Genomic DNA, 27,982 nt, shown 5'->3' with positions numbered 1-27,982 from the left:
TATTAGGCCAAATACATTCTTGGGGATGGCTAGCCAGTGTCTTTCCCTTCTCTCTCCCATCTGTCGCCTCTTAGCTATCCCTTGCTTACTCCTGTGTGCCATTAAATGAAGAGAAGACACTAAGCCTTTGACCTGTCAAACACTCATCTAAGTCCGGTGGACTAAAGCTGCCTGATGCAGATGGGGTTGGGTGTGGTATGTGGGTCTCTTCTTGAAGAGCAACAAAGACAATTAAGAGAACGCACACATACAATGTGAAAAGCAGCTCAGGATCTTGGTTTTCTTTGTGCACAGTGTGATTCTGCATCATAATGAAGAATATTAAAAATAATCTCATAATTGGAGCCTGAAAATAATCACGGCGATGGTAAAGTGCACTCCCCCAGCATGATGCAGCAATCAGTGCTTACATTTTCCTAGTGCATGCAGACTTCAAGGCTTTTTCTTTCATGTTTATAATCTTGTACCTCAAATGGCCCATTTAATTTAAAAGAGCTACGGAGGAGCAGGAACTTAAGGGGGGACCACTGCAGTGTTATGAGCTGTGAAGGCAGCAAGCCACACGTAGATGTGATAAGGGAGAGGAAATGCAAAAAACGGTCACACTCAAGACAGATGTGCCACAGCAGGCTTTCTTACTGGGCGGCAGGCTAGATGTGGCTCTGGCTTATGAACGTGAAGATGTGTGACTGCAACCTGGTGACCCCACTGTCTAAAATTACACAGTCCATTCCCAAACCTACTTACAGATCATGCCATCACCAGCCCAAGACTGGTCATTAAATGGCCACTAACTTCAGTACTTTGTATTTTCTGAGACAGGATATTGATAATCTGGTGTTTTTATAACTTTGTACCATGAAATCATAGAGCTACTGACTCCTCCCCAGACAGATAACTTGAGATTTGAAATCTGGGTCTTAAAGGGGGGAAAAAGAGTTGGGCATGCCTAGACAGAGACCAGTCTAGACAGGAGCCAGCCTAGGTGGGGACCAGCCTGAGGATCAGCCTAAGCAAGGCTCTGCCTGGACGTAAACCACATTCTTCTAGAGTACTTGGAAAATCTGAGTAAATGTTAATTACTTCCAGTTTGTTTTTTTTTTTTTAAACTGTTTTAACCAAAGAACACAAAAAGTGGACACAGAAAAAGTGGCATTAGCTAATCTGAGAGGCAAACAAGAAGAAAAAGCGTGACCCACCAGTGTCCCAGCTGCTGATGTTATGGGGGGCGCTAGACTGGTGCTCCAGCTGTCGCTTCATTAACTGGCTCATTGTCAGAACTCCCAGGGATCCCCTTTTCATCTGCCTATACTGAGCTATACGAAGGAAATTAGGAGACGGTTACTACGGGAACACGCGTCCCATCGCACGCACAAGGCTCTACACATCACACAAGTCTTAACTGAGTCTTCGTTAGCTACTTGCAACTGTTGGTAAATCATATGTTCCTGGTCACGTGAGAGACTAACGCCTTTCATGCGCCTGTGGTGCAGGCAGTAGTAGTGTTCCTTAACATTGCTCCATCAACTAAACGTATTTACTCAACTCCCGATGGATGCTATGTGATGGTTTGTGTTAGCTTTTTAACTTATATGCTCTGCCACATCCTAAAAAGGATTCAAGACAAACAGTGTTACCTTGAATTGACTCAAAAAAGCAACTGAAGTAAGCTGAAATACACCGATTTCAAAATCTGCACTGTTTCCAAGCATTTGCGGCCCCCTGTCTACCATTTGAAAAATGTGAATTAAATACCATTTCACAAGTATACTCTTTGGTTTAGAAAGCAATCCTAACATCTTTGTCCTGCTATTAAGCCCTGATAGGATTCTTGGCAGTAGAAAGTTCTAAGCATATCCAAACCAAAACCAATAAAAAGCATGCTGCCAGTTGCCTGCCGACTTAGAGAGCCACCCTCGCCTGAGCTCATGTTCCCCTATGAGATACTCAATGCCTGTGCACCAACGCAGTGTGAGCGTGCAATCTCACCGAGATGACAGTAGGCCTGACCCCAAACACCTAGAAGTTGTCCACTTGGATTCCCCGACCTGGTTCACTTGAAAGGGCAAGTTCAGAAATCAAAGCTGATGAACTATACACCCTAGAAAGGAATGCAGAGCCCAATGCCCACTAGATAGCCCCTGCACAAGCCTGGGCACTGTACAGAGGTTTCACGATCAATAACAGGAGCATCTAGGTGTGAAGTGATATCATTCATAACATCGCCTCTGGTGTGGCCAGAAGCGTGATGTTTGATGTATGGTGATCATACCGCGTTTAGTTACAAAACAATTAACTGGCAGCTTGATCAAGAAAGGAACATGGTGGGATTTGTGCATCTTGGAGTCCATAGTCATTAGATTTTGTGGAAATAGCTAATCAACTGAATGTTAAATGTCACTGATTTGTTTACTGACTGATAAACTTTATAAGTTTGTAACTCACTTGAAAAGTAGAGCTTTAGGTGAAAATTTAAAACTTTTAAGAAAAGTTCAAAAGCAGAAATATTTTTTTTTTATCTTCAGGACTGGGTTTTGAACCCAAGGCCTTGCCCATGTTAGGCAAGCCACCTTCCTGCTGAACTACATCCCCAGCTAAAAACCAGAAAACTTTTAAAGGCTTAAAATTTTTCTTTTAAATATATTCGGTCTCGTAGACTCAATCAAGTAAGGGTGTATGTGGAGACTCTTTCCCCTTTCTGGATTTTGCTTTGTTTTTCAGTCCTGGGAATGGAGCCCAGAGCCTCACACACACTAGGCAAGGGCTCTCCCACTGAGCTACACCCCCAGTCTCCCAACTGCTTCTGAAGACAGCAGAATTCCTGAGAGGAAAAAGGCCAATGGATGCGCATTATGCCTCCAAGAGCACACCACCAACTTCCAGGATGATGCTTTGCATGACAAGAGCAGGAAGGTGGGGCCTAACATGCTCAATCCATGGCAGAAAGGCCAGACTCAGTCAGGACTCTGGGATCCCGACCCTCACAACACACGTGCTCAGCGCTGGAATTACAGCCATTTAACCATTCTGACCAAACCATTCTACTCAGAGTTCTAAGGGGGAGTTCTGTCTCTTTTTGTTTTCTCTTCTCATGTAAATGAAGAAGAGAAAGCATGCTATTGTGATTTTGTCAAGTTATCAAACATTCTTCATGATATTTAAACACACACACACACACACTTAGCTTTAGAACTAGCCATCCTATTTCGTAACCAAAGGCCAAATATCTGCCACTTGGAAACTATCATAATTTTTACAATCTTATAAATGATTTGGAATTATTCAATGACAGTGTGGAATTAATATCAACTTGAAAATCTCATAAGCCAAGCATCAGTTTCTCTCTCTCTCTCTCTCTCTCTCTCTCTCTCTCTCTCTCTCTCTCTCTCTCTCTCTCTCTCTGTAGCTTTAGGCAAGCATTCAGCCTTTTTCCTCCATCTGCCATGTAGCACTTAGGTAAGGATTGGATCTACATCATGTTGTGTATGAACCATTCATCATGATGTTAATACAGTAGGAGAACCAACTAAATAGCATCTATGACCACTTTACCCTCCTTGATCCCCAGTGGGGAGCATGGTGCCTGGCCCCCACCAGATGCACATGGCATGATGAATGAATGAATAAATGAATGCACAAATGGATAAATGTTGACAACGGTTCCTCTCCATACAGCCAGTCCAGCGTTTGCAAGACACTCCGTATCTGTCTTCTTGAACTATCCTTTTAGAAAATGGTCAAATGAAAACTCACTAACCCTTCAGGCAGCATCTATAGGAAACACACATTTCCCAGGACATGAGACAAAGGCTTCCAGAAACATACACTTTGGTCTGTAGCACTGATTCCTTCCGAGAATTCCCCTTGCTGAAAAAAAAAAAACCTCTTGATTCCACTGAGCTAAGTAGACACCGTGGGGGAACAGTGATGGAACCCAAGCTTCTGACAGTCAAAACCTAGCACGCAACAGCAGAGGGAGGCTTCAGAATACTGGCCTTGAGTAGACTTTGCAATGCGTTGGGCCATTTTTGGTTTTCAGCCTAAAAGGAGCAGATTTAGCCTATAGGGTCATGATGCATTTATTTTAGGATAACTCAGATAAAGCCGTGGTCATGATAGAAGTGGTTCAGATTAAATCAATGAGTCCCAGGTAAGCTTCTGACATGAACAAATCCTTAAGCGCATCACACGACCAGTTCTATGTTCTGTGTTCAGACTAGTAGTGATGCTCACTTCATTGCCTGATGAAATTCTGTATTTATCCTTTAATGAATTGGGGTTCTTAGGCAATCAGTGCCCATGTGATTCACCTGACTTCTGAGGTATGAACGAAAGCAGGCCATGCTGCCCTCCATAACTTCATGGACTACACAGCACTGTATTGTCAAGGAAACTAATGTGTCATTTTTTTTTCAAGTAGGAGGGTTAACAAAATCGAAAGCAATATGTATTGGTGATGTTCCAGAGGTGACAGGCACAGGAATCATCACTGAGGGGCACTTACTTGATATTGATGAGTGACTGCTGGTTTCAGGGGCACCTGCTTCTAACGTAGGGGCAGAGGAAGATTCCCGTGGCATTTCCAACGTTGAAAGTCCTTTAGCAGAGGGATCTGCAAATGGAAATACTGTTTAAAGTTAAGGACAGTGGGACAAAGCACTTAAGGACCTTTCTGGGTCTTTTGTCTACCATGCCCATTCCAATCGTTAGGCACTTTCTGCCTCTATCGATTGCCTTAGAGGGATGGCATGTATGCCAGCTTCAACATCCTGCATCCGACTCTACATCACATTCTACTCATGAAGCTATGTTGCCTAGAGAGTGATGCCCCCACAGCTACAAAGCTAATGCTTGAAACATCACACTGCTGCTGCTGCTGCTGCTGCTGCTGCTGCTGCTGCTCTGAGCCAAGGCTTTTCACTCTTCTCTCTTTGTCACTTTTCATCTGATACCTAACAATAGGTCAGTATCCTGCTTTATCTATCCACCTATCTCCACCTTTGTCTGAAAGTTTCCTAGTCTCCATCTTATAAGGACGATTTTGCATCCACAGACTCTGTTTCCCTTCCAAGAAAACTGATGTGGCGACCTTCTCAGGGAGGATCTGCCCTTCACGGTTTCCAAACGTGTCACGCTATGATGTTACTATTTTAGTATTTGCCTATAAACATTACTAAACTGGGAACAATTTAAGAGCAGGACCTGTGCCCACTAGGATATAAACAGAACTAAGTGAGCATCTCAGCTTCTTTCAAGACATGGTTCTCAACCCTCCTGATGCTGCGGCCCTTTAATACAGTTCCTCATGCTGTGGTGATGCCCTACCATAAAGTTATTTCATTGCTACTTCATAACTGTAATTTTGCCACTGTTAGGAATCGTAATGGAAATATCTGATATGTGACTCCCAAATGGGTTGCAACCCACAGGCTGAGCACAACCATTTTAGAGGAACACAAATATTCCTATTGAAAAGATGTCTCTCTGGCAGGAAGTATTTTTGGTATATAATATATAATATTGTCCTATTAATCTATCACTATTAGAAATAAGCCCTCTCTTGCTGTTCTGGGTAAGTGCAAAGTATCCTCCCAAACGTTCTGAAAGGATTGTCCCCATCAGACCTACAATTCTTTAGAGCAGCACTGGACAGCGAACACACTGAGCCTCTTGCCGGCTCAGATTTGCCAACAGGGGTTTCCATGACTACAAACTACAAAGTGTACCATCCCATCCTTTTCATAACGCAAACTGCTTCTTCTTGCCACAGATCAATCTACAATATTTTATAATTCATGTATGCTGCTCCCAACACTGGATGGCCATTAAACCTGCTAAGGTGTCAGATATAAAAGATCCCAGAACAGGGTCTGGGACAAAAGTTCAGGGGCAGTGGCTTTGGGCCATCTGCATTACATCCTCAGAGGTCTTCTGATAGATGTGGGTGCCATGTTAGTAACCTTGTGTGTGTACTGTATGTGTGGATGAGTGTGAGTGTGAGTGTGTGCAGATGTGCTAGAGCTTCATGTTGAGTCTTCCTTGATCGATCTGTACTCGTTTTTCTCTGGAACTCAGATTCAGTGAGGCTGGATGGCTAATGAGCACGAGGGATCTATCTATCCATGCCCTGGCCTGCCCCAACCCTCAAGCACTAGGGTCACAGACAGTGTGCATGGCCTTGCTTGACTTCTGTGTGGGTGCCAGTTATCCAAACCTGGTTCTTCATGCTTGATTAGCAGACAGTTTACTGAGTCGAATCATCACTAATAACTTCTAATAACTTCCGAGGGTTTTTTTTTTTTTTACATTTTAAAGAGTATGTGTGTTTGCATGTATGCATATATGCATGCATTGTCTGTGTGTGTATGTGTGTTTGTGTTCACACATGTGTGGTTGTACAGGTGCCCACAGAAGCCAGAAGAGGGCACTGGATCCCCTGGAGCTGGAGTTACGGGCAGCTGTGAGCCACAGGATGTAGGTGCTATGAACCAAACTCACGTCCTCTATATGAGCAGTTTTCACTCTTACCACTGAGCCATTGCTCCAGCAACTCCCTCTAATACCTTCATGGTAACCAAAAAAGTATAAAAATGCAACTGCTGTAAAGTTTCCTAAACGCTCTTCATGGTAAGCAGTCATTTGTAATTACTTTAGTCATCAAGATAAAATGTTTTAGATATTGTTTTTCTATAAATGCAAAATTTGGAAGGTTACAAAATTACCTCTTCTGCCCATATTTACCTCCCCTCTATGTGTGTTATAGACATGAATTATGGCCCATAAATAATATAAAATAAGGAAAGTGGAATTAAGTTTCAAAAATCTACTGAGAGATTACTGTGGCTTTAAGGCTTGGGATGTGCGTGCATACTTAAATCTTTGATGTATTTTAAACCTTAAAGAAACAGCACAGGATGGCAGTTATTGCTGAGCTTGTCTGCCCATATTCTTAAACCAGGCAAACTTCCCTCTGCTCTCAATCATCTTCTGAAACTTTCATTTATATACAATTGAAGGCAAATATTTTAAAAAGAGCCATCCACTTGTTTTCAGCACATCTGCACTCAGTCTTCCAGAGTCACACGTAGAAAATGCAGTGACTTCCCTTCTAGTCTTTTGTTCCAGCCCTCTCTTAGTCACTTAGGATAGAAACAGGAAACAAGACAAAATCTACTGCTTCATGGGACTTTGATTTGGTGAGGAGAGACATGTGCAGGAGTCAATAAATCATTACTTGTTGAGAGATCACTGGAGAATTATGAGAACCACCATGCCAGCTGGGGTTGGGGTGAGCTGAGCTCAGGGCGGGGTAGTTCAGGGTGGGCCTCATCGTCGGCGACTGGTGTTGGATCAAAGAATTAAAAGAAGTGAGAGTGTGCATCAAATGGGTCTTGGACCACTCAAAACATAGAGAACAGCAGGTATAAGGCCTAGGCTAAGAGCGAGTAGGGCAGAATCAAGAAATGGGAAGCAGCCATTGTGGCCACATGGAGTAGTGGAGAGAGCAGTACAGACGGAGTGAGAGGAGACAATGACAGGGATCCTGGAGAACTTTCTGGGCACACAAGGATAAGGAGCTCAAAGCTTTACTATGAGGGATGTGGGAAGCCCCTGGAAGGAAGGATTTAATCCAGAAAAAGAAAAGGTTATGCTATTCTATTGTAAATGATCGTGCTGGCTGCTGTGTTGCGAAACGAAGGTGATGAAAGAAGGCAGAAGGTGATCGCTTAGGAGACAGTGGCAGGTAAGCCAGGTAGGATTACTGACCCCTCGGGCCAACAGTGACTATAGAGATGGGGGGGGGATAGGAAAAAGGTGGCATATGATATAAGTAAAGGACATTAAAGTGGCCAGATAGAACTAATGATGCTCATGTAAGGTATAATTTCCAATGAACAGCAAGAGGTCATTTTATGGTATGATTATGTTCCGTACAGTGTGAGAGATGTTCACACATGGAGAACACTCCATGTTCCTACCATTCCCTTGAGCCAACTCCTTTCAGTGAATGGGTCTGACATCCCTCCACTAACGAGGAAAGCATATTTCCCCTTGGTTTTGATTCAACCATGTGATTTGCTTTTGCTAACAACGTGCTTGCAGGCATTCTATGATTGTCCTGGTAAGACCATATTGTCAAGTAGATACAACCTAGTGTCCCCTGGGATGAAAGAACATCAAATGGAGAATTGTCTTGGTAAGACTGGCCTATAGGCATGTATGTGGAGCACTTTCTTGAATGCTAATTGATATACAAAGACCCAGCCCACTATGGCAGGAGATCCATAGGCAAGTAGGTTTAGGCTATATGAGAAATCTGGCTGAACATGGGCCAGAAGGAGAGCAAGCCAATAAGCAGCATTGCTCCATGTATTCTGCTCCAGGTCCTACCCTAGCTTCCACCAATAATAGATTGTGACTTGGAACTATAAGCTAAAGAAACCCTTTCCTTCCCCAAGTTGGTTTTGGTAATAATGTGTTATCACAACAAGATGAAGAAGCAACCCAGGCCATTGGCTTAAGCGTTGGTTATAGCTTGTGTAATTGAGCTTGCTCTCTGGCTGTATAACAATAACAACAGTACTAGCTTTCGAGGAGCACAGAGAAGGATGTCAAGCATGAGAAAGAGAGCCCGGGCATCCATCCCAGCTTGGCCAGCTTAGATCATCTCTAGATGATCGAGACCCTTGGAGTAGATAAAAGCTTACTGCTGCATGCTGGTGTCTTTTGTGACACAGCTTTAGTCCAGCAATGAGTAACTGACAGTTGTCTCAGTAGATGAGATCACCAACAAAGTGAGTGGTGACCTTAGGGGTGGAGAAACAACCCGGGATGGCGCTCCCTCTGGGAAATGAGGAAGAACTAACAGGAGGGAGAAGTAGTGATTTCTGAATGGAAGGAAACCAGGTGCATGCAGTATCCACTTGAGGCAGGGTTCATCAGTTATGTAAACTATTGTAGCTTTGCCAGAGGAGATGCTTCAAGAGCTGACCATTGGCGTTAGCACTGGAGTACCTCGGTGACCTTGGGAAATACAGTTTTGTTGTTCTAGTGGGAAGAGGGTGAAAGGAAAAAAATATTCTGGAAGAAAACTAGAGAGAGAAGTGATTGTTAAAAGAACTGCCCGTGGTGGTTGGAATGATAAATGTCCCAAATTGGCTAGTATAGCTGAGCACTTGGCCCCCAGCTGGTGGCTGTTTGGGGAGGTTGTGGAACTGTCAGGAGGATGTTTTTGTACACTGTGTAAAGATTGCTCTTTCAGTTATTCAAACGCTGATCTCTCTGCCAGCAGAGAGTTGAGTGCAGACCAGACTTTGGTATTGTTATTCATATGGCTGCATTATTTCTTGTAAACATTTCTCCCCACACCTTCTGATTGGTTTAATAAAGAGCTGAATAGCCAACAGCTGAGGAAGGAGAGGAAATGCAGGGCGTTCAGGGAGAGAGAAGCCTCTGGGAGTCAGGTACGGAAAGATCTGCCAGCCAGATGCAGAGGAAGTCACTAGGTGTTACAAAGGAGAAGAATTAACAAACCATGTGGCGGGACAGCTAGATGGTTGGGTTTGCTTAGATGAGGTAGTTGAGAGTCTGCCAAGCTAAGGCCAAGCTTTCATAACAGTAAGAGGTCTCCCAGTCATTTCTGGAAGCTGGTGGGTTCAAGATGGTCCTGTTATAAATGATGCCCTATGTTGGGTGCCAAATATAACATGACACTCTGGGATCACCTTCTCTGGAATAATGACACAGAGACCTTTTGTTAATGATGAATGCTCTAGTCCTTAGCTTGGCAGACTCTCAACTAGTTCTTAACCCATGTATTCTATGTTCTGCCATGTGACTTGTTGCCTTTCCTCAGTTTTGTATGTCTGATGTCCTCCAAGTCTGGTTGGTGAATCTTCCTGCCTCTGACTATTTCCCAGAGTTCCTATCTCTATGGATGTCCCACCTATCCTCTCTTGCCTAGCTATTGGCCGTTCAGCTCTTTATTACAACAATTAGAAGGCACCTTAGTCAGATGAGGCAGGACAGAAACATCTTCACACGGTATACAAAAATACTCTCCCAACATGGAACCTTTAGCAGGTAGGCATTGATGGAGGAAGTGTGCCATTGTGGCTTTGAGGGTGGAGCCTGGCTCCACATCCTGTTTCTTTTCTCTCTGGTTCCTGTGTATAGATAAAAATGACCAGCCAGCTCCCTGCTGCTGCTATGCCAGACCTTCCCCCACCTTGATGGGCTCTATCCCCCTGAACTGTAAGGCACAATAAATTCTTTCTCATGTTCTGTTTGGTGGTCATAGTATTTTTACCACCACACGTGGAGAGAAAAGCAAAGCACTGCCTTTAGGAGTCTTTTTTATTTTTAAATAAAGAGCAAACTAAGATTATGTCTGCATGCTCAAGTTAGAAGTCCTTTAAAAGTAAAAATCATGGAGGACAAAGAGTAGAGAACGTTGCCTGTACTCCAGGGTAGATAAAAAAAATTGGGATTTGACCGGAAACCAAATGTTTAAATATAAATGCCAGAGGAGGAGGTAGGAGGTGGGGAGGAGCGTGGAAAGGACTGTGTCTTTGTGATCTTGTCATCTTGTCAATAGACCTCTGGGGAGAAAACTGGCTATGAAACAGTTAAGTGGGAGAGTGAACTGTGGACTGGGAAACTGGTGGGTAACTTCCCAGTTAAGGTTTGTCACTGTGACTCTAAAATCACAGGATCCACATTATACATTTTTTTTTTATCTAAACATATCCATCATATGAGGCAGGTACTAGTGCAGGGGGAGTGTGACTTCATGAGGGATGTATTTATCCAAGCATGTTTGAAAAAGGAAATGCCAGAAAGGATACAGGTAGGGATGAGTAATACTGGTGGACTTGAACTTAAGGTGAAAAAGAAAGATATGAAGTAGAAGATACTAAAAAGACAGTAGGGTCAGTAAGTACTGGCCAGGAAAGTGAGAAGAGCCGCTAATCAAAGAACAGTAGGTAGAGTTGAAATCACAGGAAGGTTGTAGTTGATTATCGAAATGAGTGCCTGAACCCCATGGTTCCAGGGAGATAGAGTCCACCATGCTGGGAAATGTACTGTGTGGTGATGTAGCAGGAAACCAGCTGGCCGTATTTCATTTATACACAGGGAACAGCGAAGTAAGCCAGTTCACAAAACTGGGAAGCCAGAGTGTCAGAAGACAACACTTAATAATAGTTAGAATGTTGACAGGGACATATGTGTTGACGGATCAAAGAGCAAGGGAGTAGTAATATACAATGAGACTGTGTGTCTGATGGTCAGATGACAGCAGCTGTGGGTCTTAGAGGTAAGGAAATAATGGCCTGAGAGTGGTCATAGCGAGTGAGATAACCCCTAACCCCTGGTCCAAGCCTATTATCGGCACATGTCATGTTACATGGGTTTTCAGAAAAGCTGTGTCCTTGGGAAGAGCCAGCTCCCATTAGGCTAAAAAGGTGAAGAAAATTAGAGAAAGACAAAGAGAGACAGACAGACAGATAAAGGATTTTGTGATGCGGAACTCGTGGATGTCTGGGGTGGTAGAGGGAGGTAGCATGGGAATGTTTTCAGAACTGGAGGTATACAAGGTCTTACGGGCAGTTAAAGAGCAGCCCAGCTCATAAGTCTTTGCACAGTGACGGCCACCAGCAGAGAGGTGAGATCGATTCCCTAGGCAATTAGCAAGTGCAGCTGTCAGTATGAATGGATACAGGAGTGTGGGTGTCTGGGCCTCTCTTGCTCCTGCTGGTAGAAGCAGGAGAACCTGAGTCAAACACTGAATCCTCCCACCAGTGCCCCCCATAGAGAAAGGGACAGATGTGTATGTCTGTGAAAAGTGGGGTCTAAGGAGCTAACTGATGGGTAATGTACCTTATAAAAAATTGAGACAACCATCTACCATCTTCATATAGTTTTCTCTTGTTCTGGGATCAAATGTATGACTAGAAACACACACACACACACACACACACACACACGGTTTTCCCCTGGTATCTTTGGGAACAATTAAAAACAAGGATAAATAAAGAAGATAGAACATATGCATATAGCAGTACGTCTTATGACCTATATACAGCCTATTTACCATAAATGTTTACTATGCACGCCTTGTTCCTTACACTCCTATCCTAGACCTATATAGTTTCTGAGCCAATCTGTTCTTAAGTGCAGCAATTTACCTGGCTATAAATAAGATAAAAATGTCCACATTTCCCTCTAAACCTTCTTAACTGGTCAAACTTTCCTGATAAGGCAGGACACCATTTGTGCCTGGCTAGCACATGACCCTTTCCAAAGACACTGATGCTCGCCTGATAGAATTTTACTGTGTCTTTGGGGCAAATGGTTTATTGAATCCTAGGACTAAAGAAGAGATAGAAAGCCCCGCAAATGTTGATGCAAATAAAGAAGTCTGAGTATCTTTCCAAGTAGCTCCTTTGGAGTGCACTGTGTCATAGGGGAAGGTGAATAACAGAAGCCTCAGGTTCCACAGGCTGGACTCTAGGGCGCCTTCAAGGTCTTTGCCAATTCTTAATAGTTTCTACTGAAATAACTGTAGCTCGCCAACTCCATTTTTCTCAAGACCTTTAATCAACATTATCACTCAGACAAGGAGGTAGCACCTATAACACGAGAGGAGGCTGGTTTTATGAATGAGGTGACTATCAGATAGCCACACATAAGGATCATCACAGGAAATGTCACTTGATACTGGAAATTCATCAGGTGGTGTCTGTGGATTGGGGTCCAGATTGAAACTGGTAACTTGGGGTTTCTGATGTTTGGTCAGTATATACAATCTGCTGTGGCCCCTAAACGATTATACAAACAGCTCATTTACTCAGCCTTTGGACTATATAGTTCACTATCATAAATAGGGATGTGATGTCTAATTTTGATTGCCAACTTCATAGTACATACCTGGGAAGGGAAATTGCCAGTTACGCACCAATTGAGAAATTGCCTCTATCAGACTGGCCTGTGGCATGTCTGTAAGGTCATTTTCTTAATTACTAACTGATGTATGAGGTCCCAGACCACTCTGGGCAGTGCCAACCGGAGATAAGAAAGGCTGCTGAGCCTGGGAATGAGCCAGTAACTCAGCAAGCCCCTCCATGGTCTCTGCTTCAGGTCCTGCCTCCTGATTCCCACCTTGAATGGTTGCCCCAACTTCCCTCAATGATGGATTGTAACCTGAAAGCATAAGATAAAATAAACCCTTCCTCCCACAAGTTGTTTTCGGGCAGTGTTTTTAATCACAGAAACAAAAAGCAAATTATAACAAGAAAGAAAGGAAAAAGGAAAATAAAAATAATGCAAAATTAATATCTTCTGTTGGTTTAGGGAGGCCAAACTTACTTTTAAAATATCCAGGTATCAATTAGCCATGGCCTCTTACTACCCAGAACAGTCAAGATTGATGTAAAAATTAGAAAAAAAAAAAAAAAACACAGAACATTGATGGAGCCAGTACAGCCTCATCCGAATCCAGCACGTTGTGGTGAGCAGAATGGATTCCGAGTGGGTATGGAGCAGTTATAATGTCAGCCCTGACATTATAAGATTTCCAGTTAGGTGCATATTTTGTGTCAAAACCCTACCAAGTAAGATGCACAAACCTGAAGGTCTGAAAGAAGAGATACAGGCTTACCTGGGTCCTTCTGTTCACCCAGTTTGTCTAGGATGTTGAAGGAGATGTCAAGGTACTCTCTCTGGATAGCGCTGACAGCAATCTTCCTTTGTTTCCTCTGCCTGGGGACGATCTGAATCTTAAATTCTGATTCCTCCGCTCCATCCTCCTCTACCTTCCTTTCAGGGTTCTGTTCTGTGTCAGACTCGGCACTGGTGTTGGGCTTCTCGCTTTCTATAAGATTCTCACCATCTTCGGGAACTTTGAGGAGCACAGTTTTGGCCCCTGACGTTGGCGTCTGCCCTGGCTTTTCTTCAGCCGGGCTGGGTTCTGGGTTATAGTCCACTGACATCTCAGGGACGGCAGATGACTTCTGAAGGAGGTCTCGTTTTTGCTTGAGCGTTAGCGGACTGCCAGAGGCAAACTCTCTCAGCTCCTCTGACTTTGACAGCTCTTCAGAGTCCGTGAGGTCATCCAGAGCTGCGATAGTAGAATCTTCATTGCTCACCGACTGGTGGTTTCCTGAGTCCTTGGAAGAAAAGTCTTTGGAGCAATCCTCTACACTCACCTGCACAAGAGGAGTTGTGCTCAGGCTGAGAACAGAGGGCTGGCTGGGGATGGAGGGGGAGGAGGCAGCATTGTTACCCAAGGCACCACCATTCCCTTGGTTCATCATCTCTTCTTCTTCATCACTTTCGACTATTCTGAGAGGTGGGAGAGGCTCAAACACCAGAGAGTCACTGTCAGATGTGGACAGTATAGAGTGTTTCTCTGGCCCCGACGTTGAGTCTGAGGACAGATCTATCAGATCTAAATCCTCCCTAGGAGCAGGCTTTCCTGGGGAATCAACCCTCACTTCAAACGTCTCCATGCAGTTCAACCTAACCTCTGGTATCACCGGCCTTCGAACTTCTTGAAAACCTTCGGTGCCTGGATTCTTGGGGATTTCAGTATTGTCGGGCCTCGTCGCAGAATTCTGTCTAGACCGTCCATGGTGGTCGTTTTGCCGTTGTGAGATATAAGCAGCTTGGGCAGGAGGTTTATCTATGTCACAGCGATCTATGCAGGACTTCCTACGATGCTCATCTAATGTAAACAAGAGGGAGTCTGCATTCCCTATATCAAGAGATTTTTGTTTTAAAGAGCGTAGCTTTTTTTTCTGAATGCTTTCTTCTCTCACACAGTGTAGAACGCTGTCTTGTAACGCACCCGTTTCTCTATATTCGGCCAGTTCTATTTCACCTGATTAAAACAGAAAGAGCTAGTACTAGTTCCCTTGGAGAGTCTATCATGTTTCCCCTCATACTTGGGCACACAATTGGCATAATTCATAATTATAAACCCAGCTCTACCAGAAGGGAAAACTGACTTTCTGGCCATTTTTTTTTTTTGTAAGATTCATTCTGATTTCAAAAACTGGGAAACTTGGGTACAAAAGAAGCCCAAGTGATGCTTTACGATCGAATTTCCAAAAAATCAAGCTTTGAGGTAGCTCCTCAGCTCTGATATTTCATTAGACATTAGAGAGGAGGGTTCTTTTGTTTTGGTTTTGGGTGTTTTGTTTATTTTCTTTTGGTCTTTTGTTTGTTTTTGTTTTTGTTTTTTTGTTTTGTTTTGGCTGAGGCAGATCTAAGAACATGTATTCAAATTGTGTGGAAGAGAAGCAAACATTTCGCAACAAATCAAACCAAGCAATGGCCCTTGAAGACAATCATGACATTAATGACGTGTCTGTTAACTCGCGTATATATATAAATGTATGTATATATATACATACTGCTCATGCATACATATATATAAAAATCAACAGTATCAAAATGTGTAGTAACATAATAAAATTAAGATTTCACCCCAAACAAACAGTAGAGTACAACATTTCTGCATGAAACTACTAAGAGGAAAAGGGTCATACTTCTCTGCACATTCATCCCAACTGGCTGGCCTTTCACCATCCTGCTGCCGCCTATCCTTTTCAATCTTGCAAAAAAAGTTTGAGACTCTTTATTGCAGGGTCCAGTAGGTGTATCATGAATATCAGATTCATCAAAAACACTATCTTCTTCTAATTGGGGAGAGAAAGTCAAAATTACACTTAGGAGGTTACCCTCTCTTAGGCTGTGTCTACACGAGCATTCAGTGAAAGCATTCTGGGATGGTCAAGGTGCTTGCTGCACCAGCAGAACCTATTACAAAGCAGCCCATCACCTTCTCAAAGATGGCGGGCAGCATTGTGAGAAGCAGCTCGGTGGTCCGCAAGAGCCTTCCCTGGGGCATGCGCCCATTAACCTTAAAAGCGAAGTATTACACAGATGTCAGCACTTCATCCAGGAGTCTGGACACTGCTTAAACTCGCCTGTTGTTTTCAGGCTAATTTGACAAAGAGGACATTAACAGGAGTGGTTCTTGACCTTTCTAAAATATACATATGCCTTCTTGCGATCTGGGAACTGGCATAGACACAGCCTAACAGTACATGCACCTTATGCTTCGTGAATGCAAAATACTGTACTCTACATTTGGTAATGAGACACACAACACACAGAAAAAGCTTAGAAAAGCCACTTGTCATCTCAGAAGCTCCACAGATGATTATGGACTGAAAAGAGTAAACGAAGGAAAAATAAAACAGAAAAAAATCACATTTCTTCCTATTAGAAGACTCTCCTCTGTGGCGCTCACTGCCTATCTGCAATAGATTTTTACGGATCCTAGGGGAAAAAAACCCTTTGGCTCTGCTGAGCCTGGGCTCTAAGACCATTTGGTTGCTTGAGGTCTACAAAGCTTGCCTAGAGATCCTTTCTTCTATCCCTACGTGGCTGCTTTTAGGTAAAAATAATCCAAGTAACACGTAAATGAAGCAAGATCCATCATGCCACAAACCCTAACACTTTCTTCCCAAAGTGTATGCTCTCATCCTCTTGAAAGGACAAGGCACATATGGGCAGTGGGAGAGAGAGAGCAGAGATGTGCACATCACAGCCCGGTAAATGGAATTATCCACTATCTGAGTTCAGCATCTCTGGGACAGCAATGTCTCAGCTTTAGTGATCCCTACATGTGACAAGAGGTGACCCAGCGTATTGATTGATGACAATACTGGGTCTAGATTTCCTGAGTCTAGGGAAAGGTCAGTCCTAAAGTTTAAAGACCAATTCTCTTCTAACACACAAGAATTTTACAGTGAATGGAACCTGAAGCATTAAACTTTAGTTGATGGGACCGTAGAAATCTTTTAAATCAAATTAAAAAAAAAAAACATTAACAATCAAATGGATACAAAGCTCTGTGTGAACTTACACAAAGATGAGACATTCCATCAAGTTCCCAGGTTTCTGGGGAAATGCATCAAAATGACCCACTTTATTTCTTTTTTAGGAAAAAAAATCTCTTTTGAAAACTAGTTTTCTAAATAAATAGCAATTGTGACTTGCATTTCATAGCTTTGGAATAATTGTACTCTTTTCCATGATAAAAACGAGAGGACAAGAAGCTGTCCCTTCCTACCCAGGAAGTCACCTGGGGTTGGCCTGTCTGAATGCTGAGCACACGGAAAATGCCCATAGCGTAAATGAATCTAAGGAATTTTCCAGAGACCTCAGCTGACAAACAGCATGCTCTTCAAGGAGAATCTGATTGGTACCAGAATCCTAGCTGGTCCTCAGCTTTATCTGAAGCAACCCAAACCCCGTACCTTGGACCTCTCAGCAACAAACAGTGGATTACTGGCCACTAGCCCAGCTCCTTCCCGCACCTCCCCCTATCCCCCAGTTCTGACTGCTTGCTGTTCTCATACTGCAAGGTCATCAGACAGTTGGTTCTCTCCCAGGATTAGACTCGATGATGTCACCGCTTATAATTCTAGTTACACTGTGACATGTGTCAAAGATACAAACCTTGGTTTTTCATCTTTCACCTGGGCCTTCACCCAATTTAGCATCCCATCCTAGCATTGCCTTTGAGGAAAAGCATCAACACGGACAAAGACTTAAACTGATACACCAGAAGTCCTTCGTCTCCAGTGCCTTTCAATCACTCCATACTGAATAATGAGCTTTGGGAAGGCACTTCAGGAAATTGAGACTGAATTCAAAATCTGTGAGCACAAAGTTCAAGGGCAAACTAGAGACCCAGAAATGAGGATTCCACTGACTGCCTACTCAGGCAGATCACAGCCCAAAGGCAAGATGTTTCCAGCGTGCAATGGGAGGCTCTAAAAGCTTTCCAATCAAATGCCAGAAAATAGCAGAGCTAACATTATTATTATTATTATCATTATTATTATTATTATTATTATTTTGGACTTCTGAACACTTAGTTCAAAAGGGAAAGCAACATTCCTGAGAGAATTGAACAATTAACCAAATAGGAAAGGGACTGTTTTAGCGTCTGACGGGATTCTTCATAAGAATATATGGGGTGTTCCTCACCCTCCTTAGAAAACATAACAACTGTTGTCCGGATGTACATTACGTATCCCAGCTAAGTTCTGGGAAGTACCTTTCTCCTTCTCGCTGTATCTGCTTATGTTGCTGTTGTCAGTGTACAGCGGTCCTGCCGTGGCGTGGGGCTTGCAGCTATGGTACTGCGCATTGAGTGTATTCACTGTTATGTGAATCAGGTGCAGCAGGGTCTTGCTGACATCACAGTCTCTGTACGGATACTGTTCAACAGGGGAGAAAATACAAGTGGTTATTTCAAAGGATACGTTTCCTCGCTCATCCTACTGGATGGCTAGTCTCGTATCTCCCATGCACTAGAGAAACGCGCAAGAAAGTAACAACATGGCTTAGGACCACACTTTGTTTTAGAGGGTTCCCTGTCTCTCCTTGTACCAGACCATTGACGGCAACTAGGGCTACATCACAGCGATGCCTTAAGCTTTCATCCTGTGGAATCCTTATCTGATGGGTGTTCACCTAGCACTGGACTCCCTAAGAGAACCGTCCATCCCAGCAGAGGGAGCACAGCCACTCACCTTGTAAAGGATGACGAGCAAGGCCTTCAACCACATCTGCCTGATGTGAGGCTTTAGGGACCAGAGGGAGCAGCGAGGTGGCTGTTGGAAATAATGCCGGAGTTGAGGACAAGAGCAGTATTTGAGCACCTGAACCACGAGGGGGAGAAGGTGTTTGCCCAAGTTAATGTTATAGTCCATAACCTGAAATAGAAGAATATTAGTAACTGAAAGAAAACTATAAATATCCAGAAGTAAAAGGGAAAAAAAATGAGCCATCATAGCATACAGAGACACCTCACGAAATATCAGTATTAATAGACAGTATACATGAAAGGGACCATCACGATAAATCGTAATGCTTGCAAATTGATAGTTTTAATCTAATTAACTATTTACTTTATTGTGTATTAAAAATCAAATTATATCTACTAAAATACCTATTACAACAGCTAACTATGACTAGGCTAGTCTAGATGAAAAGAAACCCTGGTGTTAACCATCAAGAGCAATGAGATTGTTTGGACAAATTGCGCAAGAACAGAAAGTTGTAGAATCTTCTAGAACAGCAACTTAGCAAAATGCATCCAAAACTAAGAAAAAAGTATATGTCCACAGAAGCTAAATGAATCTGAAGGAGTAATCAGATCAGGGTTCCTAAATGTTTGTATAAAGACATTCAGCATGGCTTTGTGTGTCAAACTGAAAATTATCTCCACGCTAAACAATTAGTTAAATGTTATTTGCGCCAGGCATGGTGGTTGATGCTGTAATCCTAAAACTTGGAAGACTGAAACAGAAGGCTGTGAAGCCAGCCTGGGCTACATACTGGATACTGGGTTACATTGTGATATTCTGTATCAATAAACAAACAAACAAGAAAAGCAAAATAAATAAAATCTTAGTTGTATAAAGGAATACTTTGTAGCCATTAAACAGAAAATGATATAATCTTATATCTAGGATACAAACTTCATAATTATTCATTTGATTTTTAAAGTTATGTGTATATCAGCATATATAATGTTGTATTTAAAAAATGAGACAGGTCTCATGTAGCCCAGGCTAGCCAATTCTTCATTATCCTCCTATTTTTGCCTTCTAAGTGCAATCTTTGGGATTGCAGGTCTGTGTCATCTCACTTCTTGTCTGTTTGGTTTTGTTGTTTGGGGGAATTGTAACGTTTTGGTTTGGTTTTCATTTTGGTTTTTTCTTTTCTTTTCTTTTCTTTTTTTTTTTTGAGACAGGTTTTCTCTGTGTAGCCCTGGCTATCCTGGAACTCATTCAGTAGACCAGGCTGGCTCAAAGTCAGAGATCCATCTGCCTCTGCCTCCCAAGTACTAGGATTAAAGGCGTGCGCCACCACTCCTGGCCATACAGTTTTATTATTTTAAAAATGTGTCAGGATAGTGGGACGGCTCATTTGGTAAGGTACTTGCTGTCAAGCCTGATAACTTGAGTTGCATCCTTGGAAACCATGTGGTAGAATGAGAGAATCAATCTACAAGTTGTCCTCTGGCCTCACATGTATGTTATAGCACACAAGAATTTTTTTTAAAATGCATGCAAGAAAGTTGTCAAAGTTAGCGTTAAAAATATATAGCTAGTTACAAATGTGTGTGTGTGTGTGTGCACGCACACACGTGAGTGTGTAAATATACATGGCATGTATAGATGTGACACAGATTCATGAGGAGTGTTTTAAACTTTTTAAGTTTAAAAAGTAAGAAGTCTAAAGTAAACATGCGTGGTGTAGACTCAGAGAGGGGACAAAGCGGGGAAGGGAGGTGACTTTTTGTAGAATGACACATATCCAGCTTTCTGCCTTAGCAAGGGTAGCTGTCCGCAGGTTACTCCTGCTTTGCTTGTTCTAGTTCACTATATGACAGTCTTTGGAGAAACTGGTAATGCCGGCTGCCTGCTGAGTCCCTGCCACAAGGCAGATGCTGATGGAGATGCATACAGAGTATTAACTGTAACACACACACACACACACACACAAACACACACACACACAAGAGAATCTATTGCCCAGGAGAAAACAAGCAGAAGATACATATGGACATAAACTGATAACCATGGTGAAAAACTGAGCTTTGCGCATGTCTTTCTACACCTTTGCAAACTGCTGCAGCAAATCAAGAGGGTGAGATGTGCACTACTGGTCTAATTAGACACACATGGAGCCCAGGATCCAGTAATCCTCCTCTGTGGCTCACATCCAAAAGCATCGATCAGGGTGCTGCTAAGGTACACCCGAGGGTGAATATTGCTCAGCTGAGTTACTATACTAGGGTAGTGAGGAGTCCAGAGCAATGTGAGGGCTCATCACTGGCCTAAAAAGAATGCAGGTGACATCTGCCAAGGCACATAATACAGCTCACAGAAGGAGCACACAAACGCAGAGAAGCCAGGGGTGGTAGTGTAGTGGAAACAATGTATCTTAACTCAGATCTGCCATCTGGGGCCAAAGAGGGCCCAATGTTAAACAGGCTCCCGCTCAAACAAACAAAAACACTTTGACCTCTCATTGTTTACTGGGCAGAGTTTTAAGAGATGGATAGTGGTGATAACTGCATAGTAATAAGCCTGTTCCTTCTTAAAAGTCTGTGTGTGAGAGTGCATGAGGTGTGTTATGCACATTTTTATGTCTGTATGTGTGTGTGTTTCTCCTTTTGTGTGTGAGAAAGTACATTGGATATATGTATGTATTTGTGAGAGGTGTGTGTGTGTGTGTGTGTGTATAAGCACATGAGATGTATACGTATGTTTGTGAGGTCTGTGTGTGCGTATGTGTGTTTGTGTGTGTGTATAAGCAAATAGAGTTTATATGTGTAAGTGTGAGTTCTTTCTCTCTGTATTTACACATTTGTGAATATTTTCTATATGTCTGAGTGCATGCAGCATATGTGTATATGTGTTTGGGAGCAAGCATGTATTTACACATGTGCTCACAATCATTCATGCATGTGCAGATGTGTATAGAACTAGGTCACAAACAATATCAGGTATTTTCCTAGGCCCCTCTCCACTTTATTCTTTTAGACAGTGTCTCTCATGGAATGTGGGGCTCACCAATTAGCTAGGCTGGCTAGCCAATGAGCTTCAGGCACTTCTCTGTCTCCACTGTCCCAGCACTGGAGTTATAGCTACACACTACCATACCTGTCCTTCCCGCTGGGCATTGAGGACCTGAACTCAGGTCCCTACGCTTGTTCCACAGGCATCACATTAGCTGAGCTATCTTATGGCCACTGTACACTTCCAGTGGTTCAGTGCTGTGTTACGTATATCTTACAAACATTTCCTTTATAATACAAAGTTATTAATCCCTCCTCCTTCTTTATATTCCCCTTTACAGACCCCTGCCTTACTAAGTAATTTGAACAAACTTTTACACTCAACATTCTCTAAATGGAACGGGGCATATTGTTTCTATCAAAAACTGAGACAGGACTCCTGAAAGCATTATTACACTTACTTGGGCAATTCCTGCAATAAACGCATTAAAGCATGTTGACAGGCGCATTTTTTGGGGTGCGATCATGAAGCATCCTTCCTGCTGGTCATAGCCAAGTAAAACGTAGAGGTGCCTCTTGACTGTGTTGAAGGCCTTTGCGCTGCTGATGTCTGACTCCGCACTGCTTTCATCCCTGGCCATGAACTTCATGAGCACTGTGATCAGCTGGTGAACAGTCTGGTGATCAATGCCAGCATCTTCTGGGAGCAGGTCCTTGATGGTGTTGTCGTTTTCCGGAGACTGTTGTCCTGTCAGTGTAAGAAACACAATCAGTGTGCAGCCGAATTCCCTCAAGCACGTTCACACTAAGTCATCACCTGACATGGACAAACCACCAACCTTTCTTTCCACTTCTACCACTTAGTTAAAGGTCTGTTTAGATGAGAAACTTAAAGACACAATGTTGCTCCTCAGCAAAGTGTCATTCCTGGAACAGACGCTGCTGGCTCCATCATTTACTAAGTAAACAAGTTACTCTCGGGAGTGAGACAGGCATGGAATAAAGCTGAGGAACTATATATACAGCAACACTGTCCTCAAAGGGTCAGGCAAACACCTAGCAAACTTTGCACTCAGCAATTCTTAATAGGATTGTGCAAAGTAGTACCCTGAGGGACCAAGACTCTGCCCGGTTTATACCATATGCTTGGAAGATCAACCACAGATGCTAAATTTCACTAAATATAAAAGGATCTGCTGGGGGATTTTTATTAAATTTATTTAAATTATTGTCTCAATTCAATTATGTTCATGAGTCAGCTGGGGCAAAAAATAATATTTTTTTCCAAATGCTGAGAGATTCAGCCTCGTGTACTGTCTGAATTATAAATGGCCAATGATAAGCCCTGCAGTATGTAATGAGAGACATGAAGGGGAAGGAAAGACGGGGGGGGGGGGAGGAGAGAGAGAGAGAGAGAGAGAGAAAGAGAGGAGCTCTCAAATACATTAAAATAAATAAATAAATAAATAAATAAATAAATAAATAAATAAACAAACCAGCACATGAAAAAGAGCTGGGGGTTCACATGGAAGAAAAAGCAGCCTAGTCCTTGGCTTCCTCTTACGCTGCTGATTGTAGCTGACTGGCCCCAGACTTCCAGCCTGCCCCGCCTCCTGCCCCACCCCCCTCCACTCCATGGTCAGGTTCCGTGAGTCTTCTTACTTCTGTATTTATTTGCTTTGGGGTTTAGTCAAAGCACTCTGCACCCTGTCCTTTTGACAAACAACATTAGAATTTCCAAATCAGAATTAAATGTAAGTTTCTGTATCATAGGTTAGAGTGGACACCAGCATCCTCATGTCTTCATGTGAGAAAAAAATGCTGCTGCGTGAGGACAAGCATTGGGTACAAGCTTTCACAAGCCCAGCCTTGGTTGCATCTGTTATAGCTATGGTGAAAATGATGCGACAGAGATCTAGGGAGCAATTTATAGCTACCAATGGGCCGGTTAGTCTGGAAAAATTCCAATTTGTGAGGACCCCATGAAGAGAAGCATGATAAAAGAAATGTTTTCTTATAGTGAAGAACTGAGCTGATTAACAGCCACTTCCCTCTGGGACGGTGGCATAAAATAACACCCGATCAACAGTTAGCTGTTATCCTTCAACACAGCCCACCTGGAAGACAGAAACCTTGGATAGCTACTTTTTCAGGTCATCAGAAGGGTTTTGACCTGCCCACCAGGGATATACAAGGAGGAGATGGTTAACAAGTAAAGAGGAGGCAGAAGCAGCTAAACCTAAGGTCCTCTAATAGAGGGGGGCCGTCTGTCTGACACTTGTCATTACGGCCCCAAGATATTAACGTTTCCTGTCTTATGTGTCTGTCCATGAAGGCATGCATACTGCATACATGCAATGTTCATACATGCAATGTACATACATGCAACATGCCTTAGACGTTTTCCCCACTAAAAATCGTGTTTAAAGCACCTAAGATTTTGTTTCTCACATGAGTGGCCCATAAGCATCATTACACAGAGGCATTTATCACAAATCAATTTATGTGGAACAATCTATTTCGGTGAAAGACTGGCAATTTTCAACATCATCCCATGTTAACTCTAAACTGAATATTTGTAAGATTTGATCAAAAGCAATTCTTATACAAATCTCTGAAAACAATACATACATATATATACTAAACCATTTAAAAATGTCTCTGGGGGCACAGGGATTTGGCCCATCAGATAAGAGCACTTGTTGATCTTGCAGAGGACAAGGGTTCAGTTCCCATCACCCACACCACGAAGTTCACAGTCACCTACCTGTGACATCAAATCCCTCCTCCGGCCTCTGCAGCACCTGCATGCATGTGGTGCACACACAGACAAGCAGGCTTGCACACACATAAATAAAAAAGCATACTTTAGGGGGGAAAATAGACCTACTTTTGATTTCCTCCTTCTGGAGTATGAATTTACAAGTGCAATAATATTACTGCTTCAGGCAAATTGATAAAAAGAAAAGTGTGACAATTGTGTGCGTGTAGAAGTGGTTCCGGTTACTATAGCAGCAAGCAATACTGCTACAGAGGGCACCAGCACTCAATTCCTTTAGCTCTGGGGTGCAGGGTTAGGAGAGCACACATCTCTCAGCCATGCCTGGCTCCTCCTTGTCTAGCGAAGCCTGACTCCTAAACGGACATGGAAATGGTTTAAAACTACTTTGATTTCTTTCCCAATGAGCTAGGGACCTCAGAACAGAGAGCGCCCTGCCTTCACTTCACTCTGTCTCAAGTCACAGGCGAGGGAAACAACTAGTCTAACTTCATCTGAACTATTCCAAGGCTCTCCTCCCTGCTACAGGGGCACATATTTTTAAAATTCTCAGCAAACCGTATTTCTCCGATGGCTGAATGTCATGTCTTATGTGGCCTCCTTCCAGAGTGACTGACGCTTGCTGCTTTTAGTCTGCCTTCCCTCAACAGTCAAGATGAGACACCCTTAACAAGCCGTTAAATGCACTGATCCTCGTGCATAAAGGAAAACACTGTTTCTTACGCCAGTAATCTGCTCCTCCCACCCTGGACATTACAAGCCTACATGTGGCTTGTCATCTTCTATGAGAATAGAGTGGGCTTATGACAGATAGACCCTTCCTAAGGAAAGGTGGCACCCATCAAAGCCCTATGAAAAATGAGCTGTCCAATTGGATGGACTGTTATTTAGTACCACTTTAATTATCTATAAAAGATGTAAAGTTTCCGTCTCGAAACTAAATACCCTCAATACATTCTCCTAAGGCATGGTTAGAACAGCCATTAGTCTTCAGTTCTAGTCTCTGTGGTTCCTTTATCTTCCTTAACCATAGTGATGCATGTTTAAAAGTTTGATTTTTTTTTGTCTCTGTAAGTGAACATATTGACATCATTATAATGCTGGAGGCAGAGTTAGGCTACTATCATTTAGTGTGGACCCGGTTCTCCACAGCATATCCAGAATGGAGTAACTGGCAGAAACTCTGAAGTGGAGTATGTCACAGACTCTGATTATTTGGCACCAGGCAGGATCAGGATCTGCTCCTCCAGACTTATCTCTGGGTCCTCTCCCATTCCTGAATGCTAGGCATTTCCCAAAGCTGTGGCACCTACGGATCTCAGAAGAGCCCACACTAGCCCTCCCTTAATTTTGCTCACGGTGATCTCTGCTTTATGAGGGTGGACTTCCACCCATTCCCTCATGTTGAGCCACGAATCTACCTTCCAGAAGCCTATGCCCACACTCCTCTCAATAATTGAATGTGGTCTCTATATTCTGTTGTGTTCCAAAGATAAGAGAGAGAGGAGGCGGGGGGCAGGGGAGGAAAATTTCCTTTAGCTTCCCAAGTAACTTTTATGCAAGGCAGAACTTTATCTATTCATTGGCTTCCTTTTCCCTGTAAAAGCATGCAGGGCTTGAAGGCATGCGCTACATCTTAGATAAGATAGATATCTTAGCATCCTTCCTGGAACACAGAATGGTGTCTGACATATAGTAGATGCTCATTGTTCATAAATGTCTAAGTGAACTGAATTAAAAAAAAAATGCTCCTCTCTGTCAGAGTAACAACACATGGGGGAAAAAAAAAAAAAACAAAGAACACTTCCGTGAGTTTGTTTTACATTCATCCTAGAAATCCCAAGGTCAAAAGCTGTATATTAGGCCGCATTCCAATCTTATACAAATCTGTCAGCTTAAAGCTTTTCTCATAGTAGGTCTAGTGTGTGTGTGTCTGTGTACGTGTGCATGTATAGGTGCTTGCATGTGCGCGCGTACATTTTGGTATATGTGCATGCATGTGTGCAAGCATGTGTGTATATGCATATGCTGATGGCTGACTTCATATCTCAGGTGCTCCTCCTTCCTGCCTTTGCTTCCTCTTAGCCTATGTCCTATCATCCTGTGCTTACATTGAGGGTTGCTTGTGGGGTTTTGCTTTGGCTTTGTTTTGTTTTGTTTGTTTGTCAATGATACAAGCTAACTCTCATCTGAGGAAAGAAACATCTCCATCAGATTCCCTGTAGACAAGTCTGTGGGGGCATTTTCTTGGTTGATGATTGAGGTGGGAAGATCCAGACCGCAGTGGGTGGCGCCATCTATGGGTCCCCAGTGCTATTTAAAAAGGCAAACTGAAAGGGCCATGGGGAGCAAGCCAGTAAGCAGTCTTCCTCTATGGCCCTTGGTTTAGTTCCTGCCTCGAGTTCCTGTCCTGACTTCCCTTCAAGATGGAATATATATAAGCTTTCTTCCCTGGCTGTGTTCGGTTATGATGTTTATGCCTGAACAGTAGAGAGCAAACTATAGCAGTACCCACTAATGAGAACCTAAATGAGAAGCCCCCTGTGGCTTCAGCTGATGAGATAGATGCACTTCTGCCCCATCTGACAGGAACCACCCTAAGAACTACCACTTTCTCTCCAGATGAGCACTCGCCCATGGCCGTGTTCATCTCCCTTCCTTGCCTATAAGTAAGGTGACATAGTAAACATTTCTTTGTACTGTTTCCTGGAATAGTATATGCAGAAATGTTTGTTCCGCAAAAGTTACTTCTCAACACTGTCACTGTAAACACAAGCATTCCTATAGAAACGACTGGTACCTCAGTGGTCAACAGGCATTTTGCAAGCCAGGAGATGAATAGTAAATCATCTATAGGACAAAAGAGCTCAAAGAGAAGGTGTTTGAGATTCCAGGCGTGGCCACGGAAGAGGAAGCAGGAAAGGCTGCTGCAAGACACTTTTACTAGTTCTAACTAGCAGGAGGCACCTTTACTTCTAGGTGTAAATGTGGGTAACAAGATCTCCAGATTTCTCTACAGGCTGGAAGAATGTGTGTCCTGTGAGGACTGGGATAGCTCTGAACCAAGCTGGGAAAAGTCTTTTGTCTGGACACTGGAGAACTGAATACCAGGTCAACCAGATCAGAGTTTCCATGTGTGACAAGGCAGCAATGCATAAAACCAGCCACTGGGAGGCTCCTACTGTAGAGGAAAGCAAGCGAGCTAATAAGTCTCTTATGTGTAACTATTAGTCATGTTCTGAACTGATGTGGCCTTAAGCCAGGCACTAAGCAGAATGATGTAATACTATAGTGTTTCCGTTTTCCTGTCTGTACACAGAGTGGAAAAAAAATACTTATATATATCCAAAGGTTCTATAAAGTCAAAGCTAGGCACCTGTGTAAATACACTACAGGTGAAGAGGCATAAAATGTATGTGAAATATAATTCTATCCTCTTACTTTCCAGTTATTCATCCCAGGGGATGAGAAACATGGCAGGATTTGGCATTTTACATTCCTGTGGCTGGCACCCTTCATTCAGTAATGAGCTGATGGATTTGAACTGTGCACCCACCTGACCTTCAGTGGTCACTGTAGACAGACAAAGC

The 27,982-nt window shown here is 43.0% G+C and overlaps 1 protein-coding gene across 8 annotated transcripts in view; it reads right to left on the bottom strand.

The window, feature by feature from the left end:
- The window catches only part of Unc79 (unc-79 homolog, NALCN channel complex subunit), a 236,261-nt gene that overhangs the window by 57,318 nt on the left and 150,961 nt on the right, over nucleotides 1-27,982 (bottom strand). For 4 of the 8 annotated variants that reach the window (XM_029484464.1, XM_021178826.2, XM_029484459.1 and 1 more), the window contains 7 exons: nucleotides 22,075-22,361; nucleotides 18,615-18,797; nucleotides 18,137-18,299; nucleotides 15,552-15,701; nucleotides 13,661-14,881; nucleotides 4,505-4,612; nucleotides 1,200-1,316 (listed from right to left, as the gene is read on the bottom strand). In XM_029484464.1, the coding sequence (XP_029340324.1) occupies nucleotides 1,200-1,316; nucleotides 4,505-4,612; nucleotides 13,661-14,881; nucleotides 15,552-15,701; nucleotides 18,137-18,299; nucleotides 18,615-18,797; nucleotides 22,075-22,361 (2,229 nt within the window). The remainder of the gene's footprint in view (nucleotides 1-1,199; nucleotides 1,317-4,504; nucleotides 4,613-13,660; nucleotides 14,882-15,551; nucleotides 15,702-18,136; nucleotides 18,300-18,614; nucleotides 18,798-22,074; nucleotides 22,362-27,982) is intronic. The other 4 variants (XM_029484463.1, XM_029484461.1, XM_021178827.2 and 1 more) reach the window with 2 other exon arrangements.

The sequence above is a fragment of the Mus caroli genome, chromosome 12 (genome assembly GCF_900094665.2).
Source record: "Mus caroli chromosome 12, CAROLI_EIJ_v1.1, whole genome shotgun sequence".
NCBI lineage: Eukaryota > Metazoa > Chordata > Mammalia > Rodentia > Muridae > Mus > Mus caroli.
Note: the sequence above shows the minus strand (reverse complement) of the source record. Positions and strands in the feature narration are given on the sequence as shown.